We start from the raw sequence: 18,977 nt of genomic DNA on the forward strand, positions 1-18,977 counted from the left end.
TCACAGCCTTGTCAAGATTCAGAATACGTTTCCCTTACCAGAATTATGAATCTCTCCCTTGACCGTAATTGCTAGTTATGTTTCAATCATAAGATGATGGCTGTTCATCTGATATTTTGGAATACCATGCCGTATATGGGAAGCATACCTCTCCCCAGTATTCACTCTTGGCTTGCTCCGGCTAGGCTTGGGAGTTTCTTCTTGTGGCTTTTTTTAATTATGTGGCAGAATTCAGGAAATAATTACATTAATAATAATGTTGGTTAGTTGAACTGGGGAGAACAGAGGAAAACAGCTGTTCAGTGAGCAGCAGAACTCAAGTCTTCATTTGTGAAGGAAAATCCCCCAAAACCTTTATCCCTAACATTGCAGATAGGAAAAAATTGCACGTGTTGTCACCGTGCAGCTCCTGCTGAATGAAATGCAGAGAGGAGCTCTGCCAGCCATTCCCTCTGCAGCCACTTCAACTGACATCCTTCCCTCTCTTGCTCTTCAACTCTTGTCAGAAAATAATAATTTCAAAGGCTTCTGCTCCACTGTGAAACTTGTCTGAAATTGACTGATGGATTCAAAAAAGGTGATGAGGAGGCTGAATGGGCAGCACAATCACACAGTCCTCATTTCCATAGGAAATGAGGCCAGAAATATTTATATTTAGGTCAGTGGGATGAAGTCATGTTCTCTACCTTTCTTCTCCCCCCACCCCCCCAGGCTCCAACTCGCAGCTGTCCTTCAGCATCGCGTCCGGGGACAGCGCGGGGCAGTTCGGCATTGATGACAGCGGGGTGCTGAGCATCAGGCAGCCTTTGGACCGGGAAAGCCAGTCTTTCTACAGCCTCGTCGTGCAGGTCCACGATATGGCCCCTCTCCCTGCCTCCAGGTACACAAGCACTGCCCAAGTTTCAATTATTCTGCTGGACGTGAACGACAGCCCTCCCAGCTTTATCTCCCCGAAGCTGACCTACGTCCCAGAAAACACACCAATAGATACGATCGTGTTCAAAGCGCAGGCGACCGACCCCGACAGCGGTCCAAACAGCTACATTGAATACAGTCTGCTCCGGCCTCTGGGAAACAAGTTCAGCATCGGCACTATTGACGGTGAAGTGAGGCTTACTGGGGAGCTCGACAGAGAAGCCGTGTCCAACTACACCTTGACTGTGGTAGCCACCGACAAGGGCCAGCCATCCCTTTCCTCGTCGACGGATGTGGTGGTTATAGTCCTGGACATTAATGACAATAACCCACTTTTCGCCCAAAAGCTTTATAAAGTCGAGGTGCGGGAAGATACTCTGACAGGGACGGATTTAATCCATGTGTTTGCTACAGATGGAGACGAAGGTACAAACGGGCAGGTCCGCTATGCCATTGTGAGCGGAGATGCCAGTAATGAGTTTCGGATAGATTCTGTGACAGGGGTGATAACGGTTGCCAAGCCTTTGGACAGAGAGAAAAAGCCCTCCTATACACTGACTGTTCAGTCGGCTGACCGCGGGAGCAGCCCCAGGACGGACACCACGACAGTCAGTATTATTCTGAAGGATGTCAATGATTATATCCCCACGTTTGAACTTTCTCCCTACTCTGTGAACGTCCCTGAGAATTTAGAGATGCTCCCAAAAGTTATTCTTCAGGTGAGAACATTCAGCAGATAAATACATATCTCCTCCTAACATTATAAGCGTGCCTCAGTGGATGATGTGAAGGTATAATATAGTGTCTTTCCTCCAAAATTAACAATTGAAAATTTGCCCCTTGGCTGTAATCTAACATCCACTGGTTGTTGGCTTGTTTTAACTTTTGTGGGGTGAGGTGTTTTGGTTTGGGTTTTTTTTGTTGTTGTTGTTGTTGGTTTTTTTAACCAAAAGTTTACGTTATGCTGTGGAGGATTGTTTGTGTCTTCCCTACCTATCTTCCTACGCTGGGACTTTAAGAGTTTGCTGTATCTCTCATCTCAGTCTCAACTTTCAGGCAACAAATCTATCAGTCTGATCATTGCCTACATGGGATGAGGCTCTGTGCCAAGCATTGAAAGAGCACTAAATGGATTCAGGCGGCAGGACATGCAATGCCTTCTTTGATACGGAGCTCAGGCTATACCAGATCATCTGTGGTCTTCACTGAGCCCCAACACGCTCATTACTGTATTCATACTTAAGAAAAATAAGTATTCAACTATTTAATATTTTCCAGCTATGATTTAACTCCATCATCAGTGTTAAGTATTTTTTACAACTACAGCTAATTTATACTAGCATTTGGATTAATTCGATCTGTTCGTTTGGTTTATTTTCTTAGAGAATATTTCCTCTATCCCAATGAAATTTTGCAGACCCTTGCACTCCTCGGTTCTTGGTATTTGTTCCCACCTGTTTGCACTGCTTTTCTAGGTTGTGGCAAGGGATGATGATCAGGGCCTAAACAGCAAGCTTACTTACGTGCTGGTGGCTGGAAATGAAGAAGGAGCCTTTACTCTCTCGGCCAGCGGGGAGCTGCGCTTGGTGCAGAGCCTGGACCGGGAGACGAAGGAGCAGTACGTGCTGCTGATCACTGCTGCTGATGCAGGTAAAGCAGATAGGTGATCTCTTCTGGGGAAATCTCGTCACTTGAAAACATTGCATTCTGGATAGAAAAGTATTTTCATGATGGTCTGAAACTTTAGTAGACAGAGATTGGTACCCTAGTTTCGGTTTTGATCTCTGAGGGGAGAGCTGGGTTTACCTGATGTCAGGGAGAGTTTGGTTTCTGGAAATCAGGATTTATCCTTATGACTAGTTATCTAGTATTACTAGGACTCGCTACTGATCTAGGCAGATTGATTTTTGCCCTGCAGTAGTAAGTGGTCCTACCTAGGTCATAAAAGCTTCATGCATGGCAATAAAAACCAATATAAATGGCAATAAACCCCAATATAATGTTATCATCAGAAATGTGCAGACAGGTCCACTCAATGGCCAGAAAGCAGCTGTGGACTACTAAGTCAATCTTACTGAAATCTTACTTTTCAACGTTTTAATTTTCTGCTTTGCTCAGCATCCAGTCGTATGCTTACTCCAGAATCCCAAATGTATTCCAGCTTCCCTCAGTTTTAAACAGGACGTGAATTCTTGTTATGAAGATTAATTACACTTTCACTTGAGGTGTCCGAGCACAAAATTTTGGTTTCAGATTTTGGTATGAATATTAGTAACGGAGACATCTGCATCATTCTGGACCGATCTCCGGTCCCCTACAGTCTGATGGATTTAATTTACTGCAGAACTTGTTCTTACTTTCTGATGATAAAAATAGAAGCAAACCCAACTTGTTGACAAGTGGATACAATTTTGTTTTCTGCTGTATTGTGTGCAGTATCTCGTGTCAGTGACAGTATCTATGACTTATATTTTCCTATTGCGGCAGCGCTCAGGTATTTCACAGTCTGAGCACAGCTGAAGCTGCGAAACAATTTTAGGATTTGATGTATCATTTGTCTTGTACTTTGGCTAGCGATACTGTATGCTTTGTATTTTTTCCACTGGCTTTCCATTACTCTATAGCCACAAACTGCTCACTTATGACTTGGACTTGCTTGGGCTTGAATGTCCTTATGTTCCTTCAGAAGCTGAGGCTGGATTTGTAAGGGAAAGCAGATCCTTCATGTCTTTTTACTCTGCCAGTCCAAGTTGGCGGGAGTCAGTTAGGACTGTACAGAACTTATTAGCTCTACAGACAAAATACCCAGAGACTGAACTGATGAGGGCTGTCATGCAACCAAGAATTATTGTCCTTCTTGGAAGAAGGAGGGGAGCAAGAGGTCAGTTGTACCCCATACCTAGCATAATGTTTACACATTATCCTGAGAGTTTGACAAGAGCACAATCTTTGTCTAGACTCTGGTCCCTAAAAAATACAAAATCCAGGAGATTTACCCAACCATACCAAAAGAAAATATTTATTTGTTGGGAAATTCCTGAGTTTCAGATAATCCAGGGGTGTGCATGGGGCTATTGTTGTTAAGGGGCTGAGAAGAGCAGCAGCATGTTTTATTAGTTCCTGTGTTTAAACATGTAGATACGATGCTGATTAAACACTGTTTGAAGCTGTTGGGGTTTTTAATTTGCTGTGTTCTTATAAAGCTAACTCACAAGTTATTATTCCCTCCTATCAGTGTTAAAAGGTACTAGCAAAAGTGCTCAGAAGCAGATGTTCAGTAGTAACTTTAAGCTAAATTTGACTGTTCTACCGTGTTTAAGTTTACAGTCTGACTAATCCACAGTTAGTGTGATTTGGTACAGTTTTCAGCCACCCTGATGAATAATGTTAGATAACATCTTCTGATTAGACTTGTCTAAATTTATGCCATCAGAGAATACATGTAAAACTAAGTTAGTCATGATTTATCTAAACTTAAAAACATCACAGGAAAGTGTCCAGCTTCAGTAGAAGTCAGTGCTAGAACTTTCCTTGATTTCATGGAAGCAGGATGTGGACCACAGTCATGGTAGATACTTAAATTAAATTAAATTAAATACATTACAAACTTAAGAAATTCTAGGGGATCCCTGTTACATTTGAATTAGTCATACTGAGTTTAAGCAGTCTAGATGGTAAAGAACACTGGCATAAATTCATTGGAGATGTCTTAAAAAGCCATGTTTGTCACAATGATGTGGAACAAAGGGACCGAGTTACAGATGCTGGGATTTCTGTCGAGCTGCATCTCAAATTTTGTATTACTATAAATTACATTATCATACATAGAACGCACATGTACTTCTGTAGACATTTGGCAGCTGAGTTAGAAAAATAATGTGTGGGAGGAAGCTTTGCTAAAAGAGTTGCAGTGTATCAGAAGAAGAATATATTTTTTTAAAATGAAATATTTTTTGAAAATATTACAAAATATTACAAAAGCTACCAGTATGGGTGTGTGATGGATATCCAGATGGTAACAGTGACCTTTGCTAGTCAGTGCCTGCATCATTAAATTGGGTAGTTCTGGTCCTACTAGCAGAAAGATGGCAATGACACAGTCTTGATACGGGTGAGAAAAGTGTTTTCAATATTATGTTCTTGAGCAACTGCTAAATGTTTGTAAAACAAACTCTGACAGATGTGTCCCGTTCTTTGTCTAATGAAACTATTCCTTTAGAGTGTCTTTGTATTTTTTTGATAATGCTTAGAAAGAAGGATTTTGTGTAGAGAGAATTCAACCAGAAACACACACATAACACAGGTAGTAAACTCTGTAGGAAAGCAGTGCTTGCCAAAATGCTGAAGAAAGCAGATTTGTCTGAAATTATCCATATCCATATTATCTTTGAAAATAAATCAAGGCAAAGGTATTATACTTTGCACTTTGAGTTTGGCTTTTATTAGCTGTAATAAACAGTCTTTTGGATTGTCTTTAGCAGGCCGAGCAACAGTCTTGCCATATATGGTGCATCTTATTTAGGTTTTTGGGTTTTTCTTTTACAGATAAAAATCGTGGTAGACATCCAGATGCAGTTAACTCTGGGAACGTCTGGGTAGCACATTAAGGGCAAAATTCTGTCTGTCCATCCTGCTTCCCATTTTCCTTCATATCTGCATCTCAGTTTTAATAGGCTACACTGACTGGCTTAAAATATTAAAAGACTATACCCTGCTCATATAGAAGACATTGCCAAATCTTTCCTTTCTCTCAAGGAAGCAGACACAACACATACTTAAAAGCACCTTTAGACAGAAGTACTGATGGATTCCCGATTTGGTTTTGGCCATCTTCCTGATCTCCCTATACATAATCAAGGATTTCTTACTTGTCTTATGTTTATTATCAGTTCATCGACTTGTGACTGTGGTTCTTACAGTGTTATGCTAGCCTGTGCACAGAGAAGTTGGAAGAAGTATTTTTAATTTTTCATTATTTTTATCTAGAGGTATCAGCTTAAAGTACTGAAAACAATCTGTGGCCTCAGAAGGGGCAGTGGCTTTGGGTAATGGTGGTTATTTCATCCTCAGTACCTCGTGGGTTTTATAGCATGTATTGGCAGCACATGTGCTGAGTCTGTCTGTGGCAGGGGAAGGATTAGGACATGGCGAAGCAGCAGCCCGCGTGGCGCTGAGCTGGCAGGGCTGCATGGGGTGTGGTACCCTGTCATGAGATGGAAGTGTGTTTCCAGACCCCCAATCTCAGTCCTGGGCATGTGATAGGAGCTATTGAGTTATTAAGAGTTGAGATGCTCATAAGCATGCTGGGCAGGTCAGGTGGGGATGGCTGGTGGAACCACAGGCACCAGCGGTGGAAATTCGGGCAGTTGATGCAAAAATGTTTTCCCAAGCAAAAGCTTCCCTCGGGCCCAGAGAAGTCAGCTGTGATGTATGCATCGTCCTGGCTCCAGCCCAACTATTCCTTGGCCTCGCCTGCTAATCCTCCACCTGGTCCTCAGGGTAGATCTTTGGTCGGCAGAGAGTCTTCTCCCTGTGCTGGGGGAGGAAAAAGCCTGATAAACCATTTTCTGTCATTGGGCTCAGAGATTTGTGGTCATGCAGCCTGCTTCATGTCCAGTTTCCACAAGACAGTCTGCACAGAGGTTCTTGATTTCAGCCGTGTTTTATCATCACTCTTCCCTCGCTTCTGCTCTTCCACCCTGCTCTAACTCCCGCTGGGTCTCAGACACTGGGCTGCCGCTCTGGGCAGTGGGGATTTACTAAGACACACAAAGCGTCCATCGCCAGGAATATTCAGCATCTTCCAGAGCTGTGTACCTGGGGCTTTGGTCAAGGAATAAAATATAATTCAAGCCCAAAGTTCAGCCACCCCAATTTCGAGCCCCTCTTGCAGCACAAGCTGTAAGACTAGAGTGCGTGAATTATAAATACAATGACAGGCAAAATGATGGGCTGTGGAATAACATGATAGTGTTTAGGTTGCAGATGCTCCCCCAAAATGACTGCTAACATAAACACCAAGAAACCTACATGCAGCTATTTGAATGTGTCTTCGTGGGTCTGTTTCTACCACATAAATCATTAGCTTCACTATACCTTTCTTCATGGCAAAATGGTTGGGAAAAGAGACTTTCTAAGGTTGGGAAAAGAGACTTTCTAATTTTTTTTTAATTTTTTTTTCCACCCTATCTGGTGGGGATGCAGCACTGGGTAAACATTCAGCTCTGGCAGCATGACAAGAACCGGTGCAGCTGCTTTTATCATCCCTGTCTTTAACTCTTTGAGCAATTTTCTGGACAAATGTTAGCATTCCAACAATCCTCCTCCTTTTATTTATTTGTTGCAGGGATGTCAAGTAGCACATCTGGAAGCCTGCTAGCGGCCCAGGACTACTGTTTAAATAAACTGCAACCACCATCTCTCGATTCAGTTGTTCAGAATGGCGTGTTGCCACAATAAAACCAAAATCAAAATGTGATGTTTCTAATGAGAAGTGTGTTCCTGTGGGGTTTTGTTTTGTTGGGGTTTTTTTTTGTTTGTTTGTTTGTTTTGTTTTGTTTTTTTAAATAAATAATCTATTTACTGATTTGGGTAAATAGTTCTGAAAGAAATGAGTCAGTGGACTGATTATTATATTTAGTTAACTGTTCTTTGTATACATCCCTGGCCTGTATGAAAAACAACCATATGTTTTCTCTTTAGAAAATGTTGGTCCTTGACTTATGCATTCTTTTCTTCAAGAATGCAGGAGGGCAACCAAGCAGAGAGGTTATATCCTTCTCAGGAATTCTCTTCCGAGATAGGTTTTTGGTTCCCTTCAATCCTAAAATCAAATAAAACCTGACAATGTAGTTGTTTTGTTGTGGGGGGTTTTTTATTATTTTTTACACATTTTAAGATTTTTTCCCAGTTTGGCGTAAAGCACCGCTCTTTTCCAGTAATCATAAGAAAGTCTTGAGGGTTAACACTGTGTGAGGTTTATGTGACTGGGCTTAAAGACATTTATACTCATCCTGTTTTCTTAGCATACACCGCAGTTCTACTTAGCAGGCAATCTACAGTGTGAAAAAGATGTTGCCTGAAAAGAATTAGTCGCATTTTTAAAACCAGTTCAGCTGTCTTTAAATTTTGATGCTGTCGAAACAAGCAAGCAAATTTCAGTTAGAAATGTCCTGGTTTGCATGCTTTCTGTGCTGTGTCTAAATATACACATCGCTTCAGGCTTCAGTGAGCGAAATGAAGCTGATGTCTGCTTACCTTGGTGCTTAGCAGTTTGCATAATGATTCTCTCTTCTATGGTCTTATTTTGTGCCACAGCTGTTTCAAAATTAATATTGGTTTCTGTCCCAGCTCCATTTATTTCCTTGCCCTTATGGAAACTCGTCCTTGTGTGGGTGTTGTCTACTTGAGTCTAGTTTTACTGGTTTCCTATTTTACGACTTTTTTACTTTTGCTCTTTTAATACCAGTACTGAAACTATCATTTAAGTAGTTTTGCGTGATCTTTTGATTTATTTCTAAATCGCACAGCGGGAGGACTGAAATGGCGACAGACTCATCAGTGCGTTCATAGTGTTCGTTTTGTCTTACCGTCATCTAAAATCAGGAGAGAAGAGAGCTGAGACTGGCTTTTTGTAACCGTGGGAAGCTGATCGCAGGATCGCACCCTTTCACAGAGCCTGGAAAGTTAGCGCTTTTCAATTTTTCTCTAGAAGACAAAAGCTCAAAAAGCTATTTAGAAGGTGTGTTTATGGCAAAGTCACTCTGATGTCCCCTAAAGAGTAATTGTCAAGGAAGAGAGTGTACCCACACCTATATGATGTGACATATTTACCCCCTAAAGGGGATGAGGGCTTTAGCCCATCCCTTCAGAGAACTGCCTGGTGGGATGTGCAGCCCAGCCCCAGAATGCCGTTTGAGGGATTTAATCTTCGATTTGGAGTTAAACCTTCATTATTAGATCACTATTTTCAAAACAGTTCAGCGAGAGCCTCTGGGCTAAATCCAGGCATATATGTTCTCCGGGGTGGGGAGCGGGAGAGATGTCTATGCAGGTTGGCAAAGGGCTCAGGCTGGCCAGCGCAAGCTGAAAGATCTATGAAAACAACCAAAGTTTTTCAGTCGGGTTAAAATAATGGACAGAACTCCAATTTTGAGACCAAGTCAAACTGATGGTGGATTTTATTTGGACAAGGCAAGCAGAGTTAGAAATATATATTAGATGCAGTTCAGGCGTGCTTGTCGACTTTTAGAAAAGTCCTCAATTTAAGTGCGCGCCTCTCAATTCAAACGTTTTTCCACTGTGTGATTCCCTTTCTGCTCTCTGTTGGGATTGTGGAGAATCCAGCGAGTAATTGATGGGTTTATTTAGGGTGGGATAAACTGCTTCTAGCCGAGGTTTGTTGGGTGAGCTGTTCTCTATTTCACTGCATTCAACAAAAGGAAAAGAAGGCAAATTAATTTAAATACTGTAAGGTCCTCTAATTTGTGGTTGGTTATTTATATATATGTGTGTGTGTATATATATATAAAAATCAACCAATAACTAAACTATAGCCTTCAGAAGTAGTATTCTTCAGGAACAGATCTTCAGAGATTTTACCTTGACAGAGACAGAGGCAAGAAGGTTCAAAAATTGGGTGTAGGAAGAGAGCCAGCTATGGCACAGCTCATGTGGGAGGGGGGCATCAAGCACAGTGTATGCATGTTTCTGCTTTGCAATGTCAAAACCTGCGGACTATCCACGCAAAAATAGTGTTGTTGTTCAGGTCCAAGTGATGTTAGAGGAGAGCCTCATAGGTTCTATCTCAGTGTGGTTTCAAATTCTATATTTGTTTTGTTGGCTGGTTTGGTGGTTTTTTTTTTTTTTTTTTGTAACGGACAAGCAGAATTGTACTGGTTAATGTAATTCTCCTCTTTAGGCAAGCATAAGATAAGATGTAGTAACACAGCCAAAAGTTTTAATTGCTCTACAGATGTTCTTGAAATTAATAGTTGAAAATATCAAGTTTTATTAAGTAACTAAATCTTTTGCCTCTTTGCACCCCTCATAAGTAAAAGAAATACAGACTATTGGTAAAAACATTATTGTTTATTAAGAATTTTTGGTTAGTCATAAATATTGGTGAGAACTGTTGTCTCTTTTAAGGAACATAATTTTATGGTGCCTAAAAAGGCTGAGCATAGGTGATGATCTTTCTTATTCTATCGAGTCACCTCATCACTAATGAGGTATACAGGAACATCCAGAAATTCAGTGTTCTTTCTCATCATCCAGAGTTTCGTACAAGAATTCTGTAAAAATAACAAAGGAGAAAAATAAAGGGCTACAAATACCAGCTTTGCCAGGGTTGTGTGTGCCATGAACTGTCAAAGCTCATTTGTGCTCCTTCTTAAAGGGTTAATCTGATAAAAAGCAATTAGCGTCGTCTTTGATGAAGGATTACAGATTTGTCTGATTAGACCTTTAAATATTTTCAGTCATAAATGATAAAAGTATTGATCTATGTTAAGTGGAGATCAACTGTACTACGTACTGTACTGTATGGAAGACATAGTTCAAACAAGTTCTTACCACACTTTCGGGTGGGTTATCTACTTGGTAGGGACATTTTTTCTCCTTCATTTCCACCCATGTTGGGATGGAAATTTCCATCACACAGTTGGGAGAAAGTCCCTTCTTGCTTTCGTTGAAATAGCATTGTTTTCTCAAGCTGTGTGATTGTATCATCTTAATTTCTTGAATGTCATCCCCATGTTCACAGAAAACTCATGAGCACGTACTGTAACGTGTAGCAAATATGCATGGGATGCAGGCACTTCGGGGGTCTGCTGAAATTAGCGTGAGGTTCGTTAAACAAACCAGTTATTGTCCTCATCCTCAGTCTCATCTCGCATGCATGGTCTTAAGACCGACGTCTCCTCTCAGCCCTACCACTGTTTCAGTACAGCTTTGCCGTATGTATGTCAGAGTCAGTTAAGCACTGTTACCAGTAAAGAGTGTACTGTGACCGTATAGAGAGGGGGTGATGAAGAAGTGGGAAATGAACATACAAAATATCCCAGAGAAATTCAAGTTTTATTAAAATTTGGCATGGTACAGAAAAACATTGCACAGTATTGATCCAAATGCATGAAAAGGTGCCTGTCGGATCTTTAAGCTTTCACTGTTGTCCTGGCTTTTTTGGGGACCTCCCCCCGTCTATATATAAAAAAAAATATTTCATAATTTCTTGGTGTTAGTTTGGGGGTGGGGTGGGGAAGGGAGTGGGCATATCTCTTTGAAAAAAAGCTTCAGGTTCAGGTAGATTTATTTAAACTGGAAAACAAGCTAGAATATGGTGATATGATGCTTAATATCTAGGGTTTAGTAGGCAATAGAAAATTTCAAGGAAGAAAGAATTGTCAGTTTATTATTTTTCAAGCTGTTACACTCCTGTCTCTTCATTCATCCATCTTGCTACGATTAGTTTGGAAGTTTTAAATGAAAATCAATTTAAAATTGTTGTCCTTCTGCTGACATTACTTTTATATGAAATTCTATTTCAAATGTGCTAATGAGTTCACTGACTGTAATCTGTTTTGCAGAAGAACAAAATAACTAGAGTAGTCATTATGCTGTGCAATTTCTCAGACTTTGAGAAATACTGAGATTTTTCCAGTCTTGGTGATCTGAAACCATTTTTTAAATTAAACGTTACACCTTATAAATTGAAAGTCTACTAGCTCATTCTTCAAATATAAAGCTACAATTTCAGGAAGCCTTAATTGCAAGGATAAAACAAGTAAAACATGCACATATGGTCTGAACACTTATCCTGCTGGTTAATCTTCACTATTTATACAGGGTGTTTTTAGAGCATAATTCAAAATCATGCATTACAGGAATTTCGCTGTGGGATATTCAGGAGTCACAAGCAGTCAAAAATCGCCTTAGTCAGCAGTCCCCGCAGGAGCCAGCTTCTCTATTTTTTCTGTTTACAGCAATAACTTATAACAAGGAGAAGTAATTTGGTGGGTTTAAGAAAATATTTTTTTAAATGTCTCTGCCTTTCTTTTAAGTTGCAGTTCCACTGTCTTTAAATCTTACTCTGGTCACCAGAGGCTTTAGCAGCGCACGCAGCCATGCCTACCCTCCCAGCGCTGCTCCCTGCGCGGGCACGGGGAGATGCACCCTTATGCCCAGCCATTTGCCAGGTTTTGCTGTAAGCATATATTCAGCTGTGAAAAATTTTCCTTAAAGATTCATTTTCTGAAACATAGTTGGAAGAAGGCCACTTCTTGCTCTGGAAAAAAAAAAAAAAAAAAAAAAAAAGGCGGTTCTGCCAAGCCATCTGCAATACCTGCGTGTGTCGTTTCTGAGCGCCATCCCCAAAGACCTGTACCTTTGGTATGAATAGGTTATAAACGTGTGTCAAGGGGGTTATGGCACATGGGATTGGTGCTTGTGCCTTTCGTGGAAGGAGAACGAAACCTGACAGCCACAAGTCGCTGACTGCCATCTGCTTTTGTCAGCAGCCCTGTATCCAGTGTACGTGGTGGGCGGTGGAGCAGGGCTCTTTCAGCCTTTCCTTCGTATGTTTTGAAATTCGCCAAACAAAAGCAGCAATGGGGGAACATGCTAAACTGGAGGAATATATTAGCCACCATTTTTCAGATGCAGAAGTGATAAGTTTATGATAAAGCGCGTGTGTATGTGTAGAAACAGATTGCTACATGGAACAGCTTGAAGTTGTGCTAAATATATGCTATGCTTTTGCTTTATTGCACGTGTCTTGTCCTCGCTCTGAATCTGTGTTCCAGTAGGTCCAGCTCAGTAATAGTGCTGCAGCTTTTTTTTTTTTTTTTCTCCTCTCTGGGTAAACAGGTGCAGGTAAATTGTTCTGATGAGCAGATCAGAGGAAAAGAACAGGGATAAGGTTATGTGCATACTCACCAGAGGACTTAAAATTGTGTCTGTGTGTGTGTGTGCAAGTAAGTCCCATCCTTTCTCAACAGAACATTAAATGTATTGCAATGTTGTGAAACTGCAAAGCTTAGTGAATTTGTAGAATGCGGTTGTCAGGAATTTAAAAACCATATGGATAACACCTGATGAGAAATCCCATCTCACATCACTATTTGGGACAAAGGTTTCTTTTGCACTGTCAAAGCACACATAAGTATTTGTCTTTGTCCATGTGCATCAGCCTAAGCATGGCTGGACACGTCATTGCTTGAACAAGGTTGGACTCTTCTCTAGTGATATTCTTTTTTTTAATTATTTTTTACTTTTGATGCCTCGTCTTCCCAAATTTAGGTCTGTTTGCTCCCAGCTTGTTTAGGCTGAGAGATGAGGGAAAATACTGAGTTTTATAATATCTGATGTAGTACAGATTATTATTTTTTTTTCTTGTCAGATAGTCCTTGCACAACTGCAGATCTATCCCAACATTTCCCTTCAGTTATTTAAGACTTAGTATGGAAACCTGCAGTGAAAAATTGAGTAAGAGGAAACCAAAACACAAGCCACATACCCAGCCAGGACAAATATTTGTGGTGCAATCTTTTTAAAGGAACTACTTATTTTTCTCGTTTCGCCTATGCACTTCCTTTTGTGTTCTTGATAAAGAAGTTAATTTAAGGTCATCCGCATTTCAAATCAAGCTTCACGTGCACGAGAAATTCAAAGTGTAACGCAAACTAGTTGAATTTGAACTTACTGTATTTATTGTAAAACTCAGCAGTTGTTTTTAAAACTCAGCACACTGTCTGCATTTAAATGCATTTAGAAAGATTGGCCGTTTTACTGTGAGAAAGGCCTTGTTTACTTGAGTGAAAAAGTTAATGCTCTGTAATAAGACATGCAACTTCTAGTCCTGGGACTCATTCACCGAGTGTTTGACTGGGGAAGTGAAATCCGCTTTGTTGCAAAGCAACACATTTCAGTGAAGCAAAAATTCCATTTCTGTTAAATCGCTTTCCAATTTTCAGGATAATGATGTGTTTAATTTACCACAAAACATGGTAAACTGCCTGCAGCATCAGTTTTGATTAGTCATTTAGATTTATTTTATTTAATTGTAATCCTTTTTTTTATTATTATTTCTTTTTTGTGAAATGTATCTGTAGGTTTTTTTGCTTAGGTTTATTGTTAGCGTTCTAGCACTTAATTTTGATATTTTAATGCTGGCAAAACCTTTGAGTTCCTGGTTTTTGAAAAGAATGATAGTTTTACTGTCTGCTGTGCTAACCATGGCACAGGCAGGACCCAGAAGCCATTAAAGCTTCAGACAATATGTGGATAACGTGCTGCACACGTTCTCCTATTTCTAATTTTTACTGTGAGCCATACAGTACCACACAGCTGAGATAATTTCCAAGAGCATCATCTTTTCCTGAGCTTTCTTGAAGAACGTAAATGGCTCTGCAAGTTTCCTCTGCTTGTTCGCTTTTACTACCACAGTCCACTCTGATCATGCCCCACTCCTCCTGGTGTCTGGCTATGGTGTGGAGAGCTGAACAGCTGGAGCAGATGGTGCCACGTGTTTGGGGGTTACAGGGAGCCGAGACAGCTTATGTCCCCTGTTCCCCAGGACAAGGGTGGGCGAAGATAGCGGGTGGTGCTCCCTTCTTTTAAGGCTGCACGAGTAGGCTAAGGCAAAAGTGAAAAGAGTCTTTAGGTGCACCACTTGTAAATGACTGTGTGGCTAGTAAGCCTTAGCATAAATTAGGGGAATAAGTGATTTATGATGAATTCACCCAGAAATGTGGATTGTCCTCTCTTTTCTGGTTATCCTGCATTTGAGAAGTAGAAATTGTCAGGTGAAATATTTCTCCCCACTGTCCCCTTTCTGCATTTAGTTTCCTTTCTTCTTCTTGCATTGCTGCACGTAGCCAATATTTTTCGTCCACTTTCTCCTGGATGGGGGGAAAAAAAAAGTCGAGAGGGCTCGTTCTAACTTCTAAGCTGACACATTGCTGGTATCATTGTGTTTTTGTGGTGATCAGCCACAAACAAGTGCTGCTGAACAGGGCAGAAAACCAGCTTGTAGGTCTTCACCAGTCCTACATTTGGGAGAAGAGAGGTCCTGCCCCTGTGCTGCTGCCTGCCCGCCCCACAGTCCCCCATGGCTGTTTCTTCATGTCACCTCCTCAAGCATCCACGCAGAGAGGGGAGCCACAGCCCAGCGCTGCCCAAGCCCTTGGTGGCCTCTCGTCACCTCCCCCTGTAACTCATCCTCCACCGTGGGCCTCCAAAGAGCAAGCTCCCAAGGTCTGCTCCTTCTCTTCAACCCCAGACACATGTTTACTTGCAGATGTAAGCAAAAAGCTTAAATTGTTGGAAGAACATCCGTGGGAAGCAATTTTCTTCCTGAACTCAGCGTTACTATTTTGACAGTATCCCAGGTTAATCTTTATTTCAGCAATGACGTGTGGACATTTGTGGAACTGTCTGCTTAATGTATATGTACAGCTGTCACCTAGAAAACAAACCATTCAGTTCACAGAAACAGAACGCAGCACACAGCAATGAGAAATTCAAAACAATAATAATATATTCATGTCATTGTCTTTTAAAATTTAAAGACCTGATATTCACTGAACAATCAATCCAATCTCTGCCACTTAGTTCGCATCGTTAACTTTATGTTCTCAAGTTATTCATCATTAGATGGTTCCTTCCTTCCTCTGTCTTTCTAGGAAACTTTTTTTTCAACATGGATATCCTAAGCTTCAGTGAGGCATTTTTGGGATTTGAAAAAAAAAAAAAAAACACCAACCACAAAACCCTAGTAGTAGTATAGCACTAGAGGAATGCTTTAAAATAATAGGTGTCTGACAAAAATATAGTCAAAGAAATAGCTTCTGCTGAAAAATAATTCAGACCTTTATGAAAAAATGGTAGACATTTTAGTGCAAGTTCACTAAGGGTCAAGTGTGTGTGTGTGGACGTTTGTGGCTCGAACCCTCACGGCTGTTTGTAGGACTACTATAGACCGTGTACAGCAATTTTATATAGGTTATAACATGTCTGTTTTATTAAAAACAGTTTGGGGGCATCTTGAGGGTTTGACTAATGTTGCAGTATTTACCCCAAATTTACTACACTTATGCAAAATATTAAGTGCAGTTTGAAGAAAAAAGGGGTGATGCTGGAGCGTAATAAGAATAACTGACTTGGGGAAGATTTGCTATCGAAGCAAAACTAAGAAATCTGGGAACTCAGCCTGACCATGGAAACTACTTCTCTCACCACAAATATGACATGTACATTTTATGAAGCCTATTTATTACCAGGGGCCAAATTCTGTGGTCCTTATGCAAGCACAACTTTCAGTGAGCGTTCACTGAGGATGGTAGAATTTGGCCCCTAGCTATTTCTTTTCCATAGAAAATTACTTCATTTGTAATTTCCTCTTCTTATATTTCTCAGTAACTGCAGAAATATGAGCTAGTCATTTAATTTCAAGTGGATAAAAGCTTTGAGGACTCTGTGAAATTGCAACTTTATCTTTCAGTGTAATAGAATAAAGGAGTAAATTTGTGGACGTGATGTTTTACTTAAAGGAGAAAAACATGGTTGGATAACTACATACACAGGAAACCAATGTAAATATGTGAGTTTTTCCATCTAAGTAAAATAAGAAAGACTTTGGGTTTTCAACTGAAGAGCAGTGACCTGGGATGTTACAAACAGCTGAATTAATATTGGAGTTCTGGGATGTTTCTGTGAGGACAACACAGCCACAAGCCAGCGCTGGATGAGATCGGGGGTACTTACGTTACCCTAGCTAATTGTATTAGTATGGTGCTCAGCCTGGCAGGTATGTTCACTTCTCTGAGGCTAATATAAATACATTCAGACTGCCCTGTACGGTGCCTTGTAAATGCATCCAGCAGGGAAGCGGAGCTGGAAATATGGCATGGAATATATAGGGGGGCTGAGGCGAGGGCTGGGGGGTGGCTCTTGGAGCGTGCGTTTGGTACCCTGCAAATTCATGTTCCTGGGAGAGGAGAGGGGGAGTCAGGGCTGGTTGGAGCCAAATGGCTGAATCAAAAGCCACTGCTGTCAGTGTAATCCTGAGCAGAAGAATCCATCTATTGCCCTTGTGCAGCTATTACACCTGGCATCCCTCTTAACCATTTCCATTATGTGACCAAAGATTTAATAGCCATGCAGGAGAAAGCACAAACCCGTTGCAGTGTTTTGCTGTTAGCCTGTGTCCACACGGTGCTTTGCCAGCAGGCATGGACGTGTTCTCCTCGTCCTCCTCTCTTCACCAGCTTCATGAGCATAGCTAGCACGGCACCAAGCCCAAGGTCAGTGCTGCCAGCCGGGACAGGACCAGCCTGCAGAGCTGCACGGGATCTAGCCCCATCACCCCAGTGTGGGGTTACCTCTAAAGGTGCTGCCACTGCAGTTGTTTTCTGTGAGTAAGCCCACAACATGGCTTTTCCAGCATTGGCGCTTTGTCTTAGGAAGTAACTTTAAAACAATGAGTTTCAGGTTTTAGCTGTGAGTTACCTTTCTTTTCCAGACTGAATAACGTTACTGATGCTCGTTGAACGTGACTTACCCAAGATTAATTTCTGAATAATGTATAAATTGTTTAATCACCTGTGAAACTTTCAACTTTTCATTTCATTAGCTGCGAGATGAATGTCGATTAAATGTGGTTGGAAGGCCAGAGCTTGATGACACATGCAGCAAACACCACTGAGGACTCTGTTTCATTTAATGCAGTAATAATAAACACTCCGTGGGCAATATTTCAGCTATCAAGAACGCTTTTACAGTCTTTTCTATCTATACGTGTTTGGCTAAATGACAAAATCGAGGGGGGGGGGAGCAAAAAATGAGTCAGACTTATTGCCTTAATGTAACCTTCCTGGCTGAAAGTATATTAATTGGCAAAATGAATTACCTCAGACTAGAGCGGAGAAAGGCCTCCATTGTGCGCAGCCGTGGCGTGAAACGTATACCCTTTGGCTTGTACGTTCTTTCCTCAGCGGCATGATCCGTCCAGTCTGATCAGCAGGCTTCAAAGTCAGCCTTGCGAGACTGATAGCACCTTTCGGTTGGAAGCTCTTTCATTCAGTTCGGTTGGGCCTTAAGCCAAGTTACTTTGAGGTATTTTGCGGTGAAAAACATCCTTCCCGTGCAGAAGCTGCTGCCAGCTTCTTCCCACATTGCCGCATGGTACTTCTTCAACCTGCAAGGGTTAACGTGAGAAAATGAGGCGTTATTTCTCCTTTTATACAAGAGCTCCATGTCTGGAGCCCTTGCTAGGACCACATGAGACCCAAGAGCAGAGCCTGCTTCCTTCCCAGCCCTAAGGTCGAGGTCCAGCAATAACCTCAGGTAGCAGCGTCCCGATCGTCTGCTGGGTGGGAAGGACTAGGGCAGTCGCAGGGGGGCTGGCTATGTTTCTTCAAACGACAGCTCCATGTAATAAGCTTGCCTTGCACGAAGGACTCGGACTCGAACCAGTCTCTGGCCCAAACCATTCATTATCATCACTTTTTTCCTAGTCTAGCAAACACTGTAATTGTCTCCGTTTGAGATGGAAGGGGAGAACGACACAATCTTGGGCAAAATAGGCATGGTCATCATCTGTCTTTTGAGTAAAAGAGGCCATAACTCATGTGTTGTATGCTCTGCTGTCACTCTCTCCTCTTTTTGTTACGTGTTCAAAGAAAGAAGCGATCCCCTTTTTTTCAGGGACCCTCAGTGAAGAATTTGGTTAGCAGAAGATGTCTTGCTGATTCTTGGCTGAAGAAAATAAGTGTAATAAACTGTCAAAACTAACATGAACTTGTAAAACTCTTCATTGTCTTTTTTATTGGATTTGCTGAAGGAAGAGCTTAGGAGAATAAATACCAAAAGATCGCACATGAATAAGCATGCTATTTCTCACTGGTTGCTGCTTCTCGGAGTTAAGTATTAGAATAACAAGAAGGATGAGAGCTGTAGGTTAAACCAGTTCAGTCGGATTTCCTGTAAGTCAGCATCCCATCCGAGCGAGCGTTATTTGCTGTTATAGGTGGTTGCTTCTATGGAGAAATTGAATCTGAATGGGG

General features: G+C 41.3%; 1 protein-coding gene across 2 annotated transcripts in view; it reads left to right on the forward strand.

Annotated features, from left to right (window-relative positions):
- The window catches only part of FAT4 (FAT atypical cadherin 4), a 366,865-nt gene that overhangs the window by 301,628 nt on the left and 46,260 nt on the right, over positions 1–18,977 (forward strand). For both annotated transcript variants that reach the window (XM_080373767.1, XM_080373766.1), the window contains 2 exons: positions 712–1,634; positions 2,391–2,565. In XM_080373767.1, coding sequence (XP_080229893.1) covers positions 712–1,634; positions 2,391–2,565 — 1,098 coding nt within the window. The remainder of the gene's footprint in view (positions 1–711; positions 1,635–2,390; positions 2,566–18,977) is intronic.

Source organism: Falco punctatus, assembly GCF_963210335.1.
Source record: "Falco punctatus genome assembly, chromosome: 1".
Classification (NCBI taxonomy): domain Eukaryota; kingdom Metazoa; phylum Chordata; class Aves; order Falconiformes; family Falconidae; genus Falco; species Falco punctatus.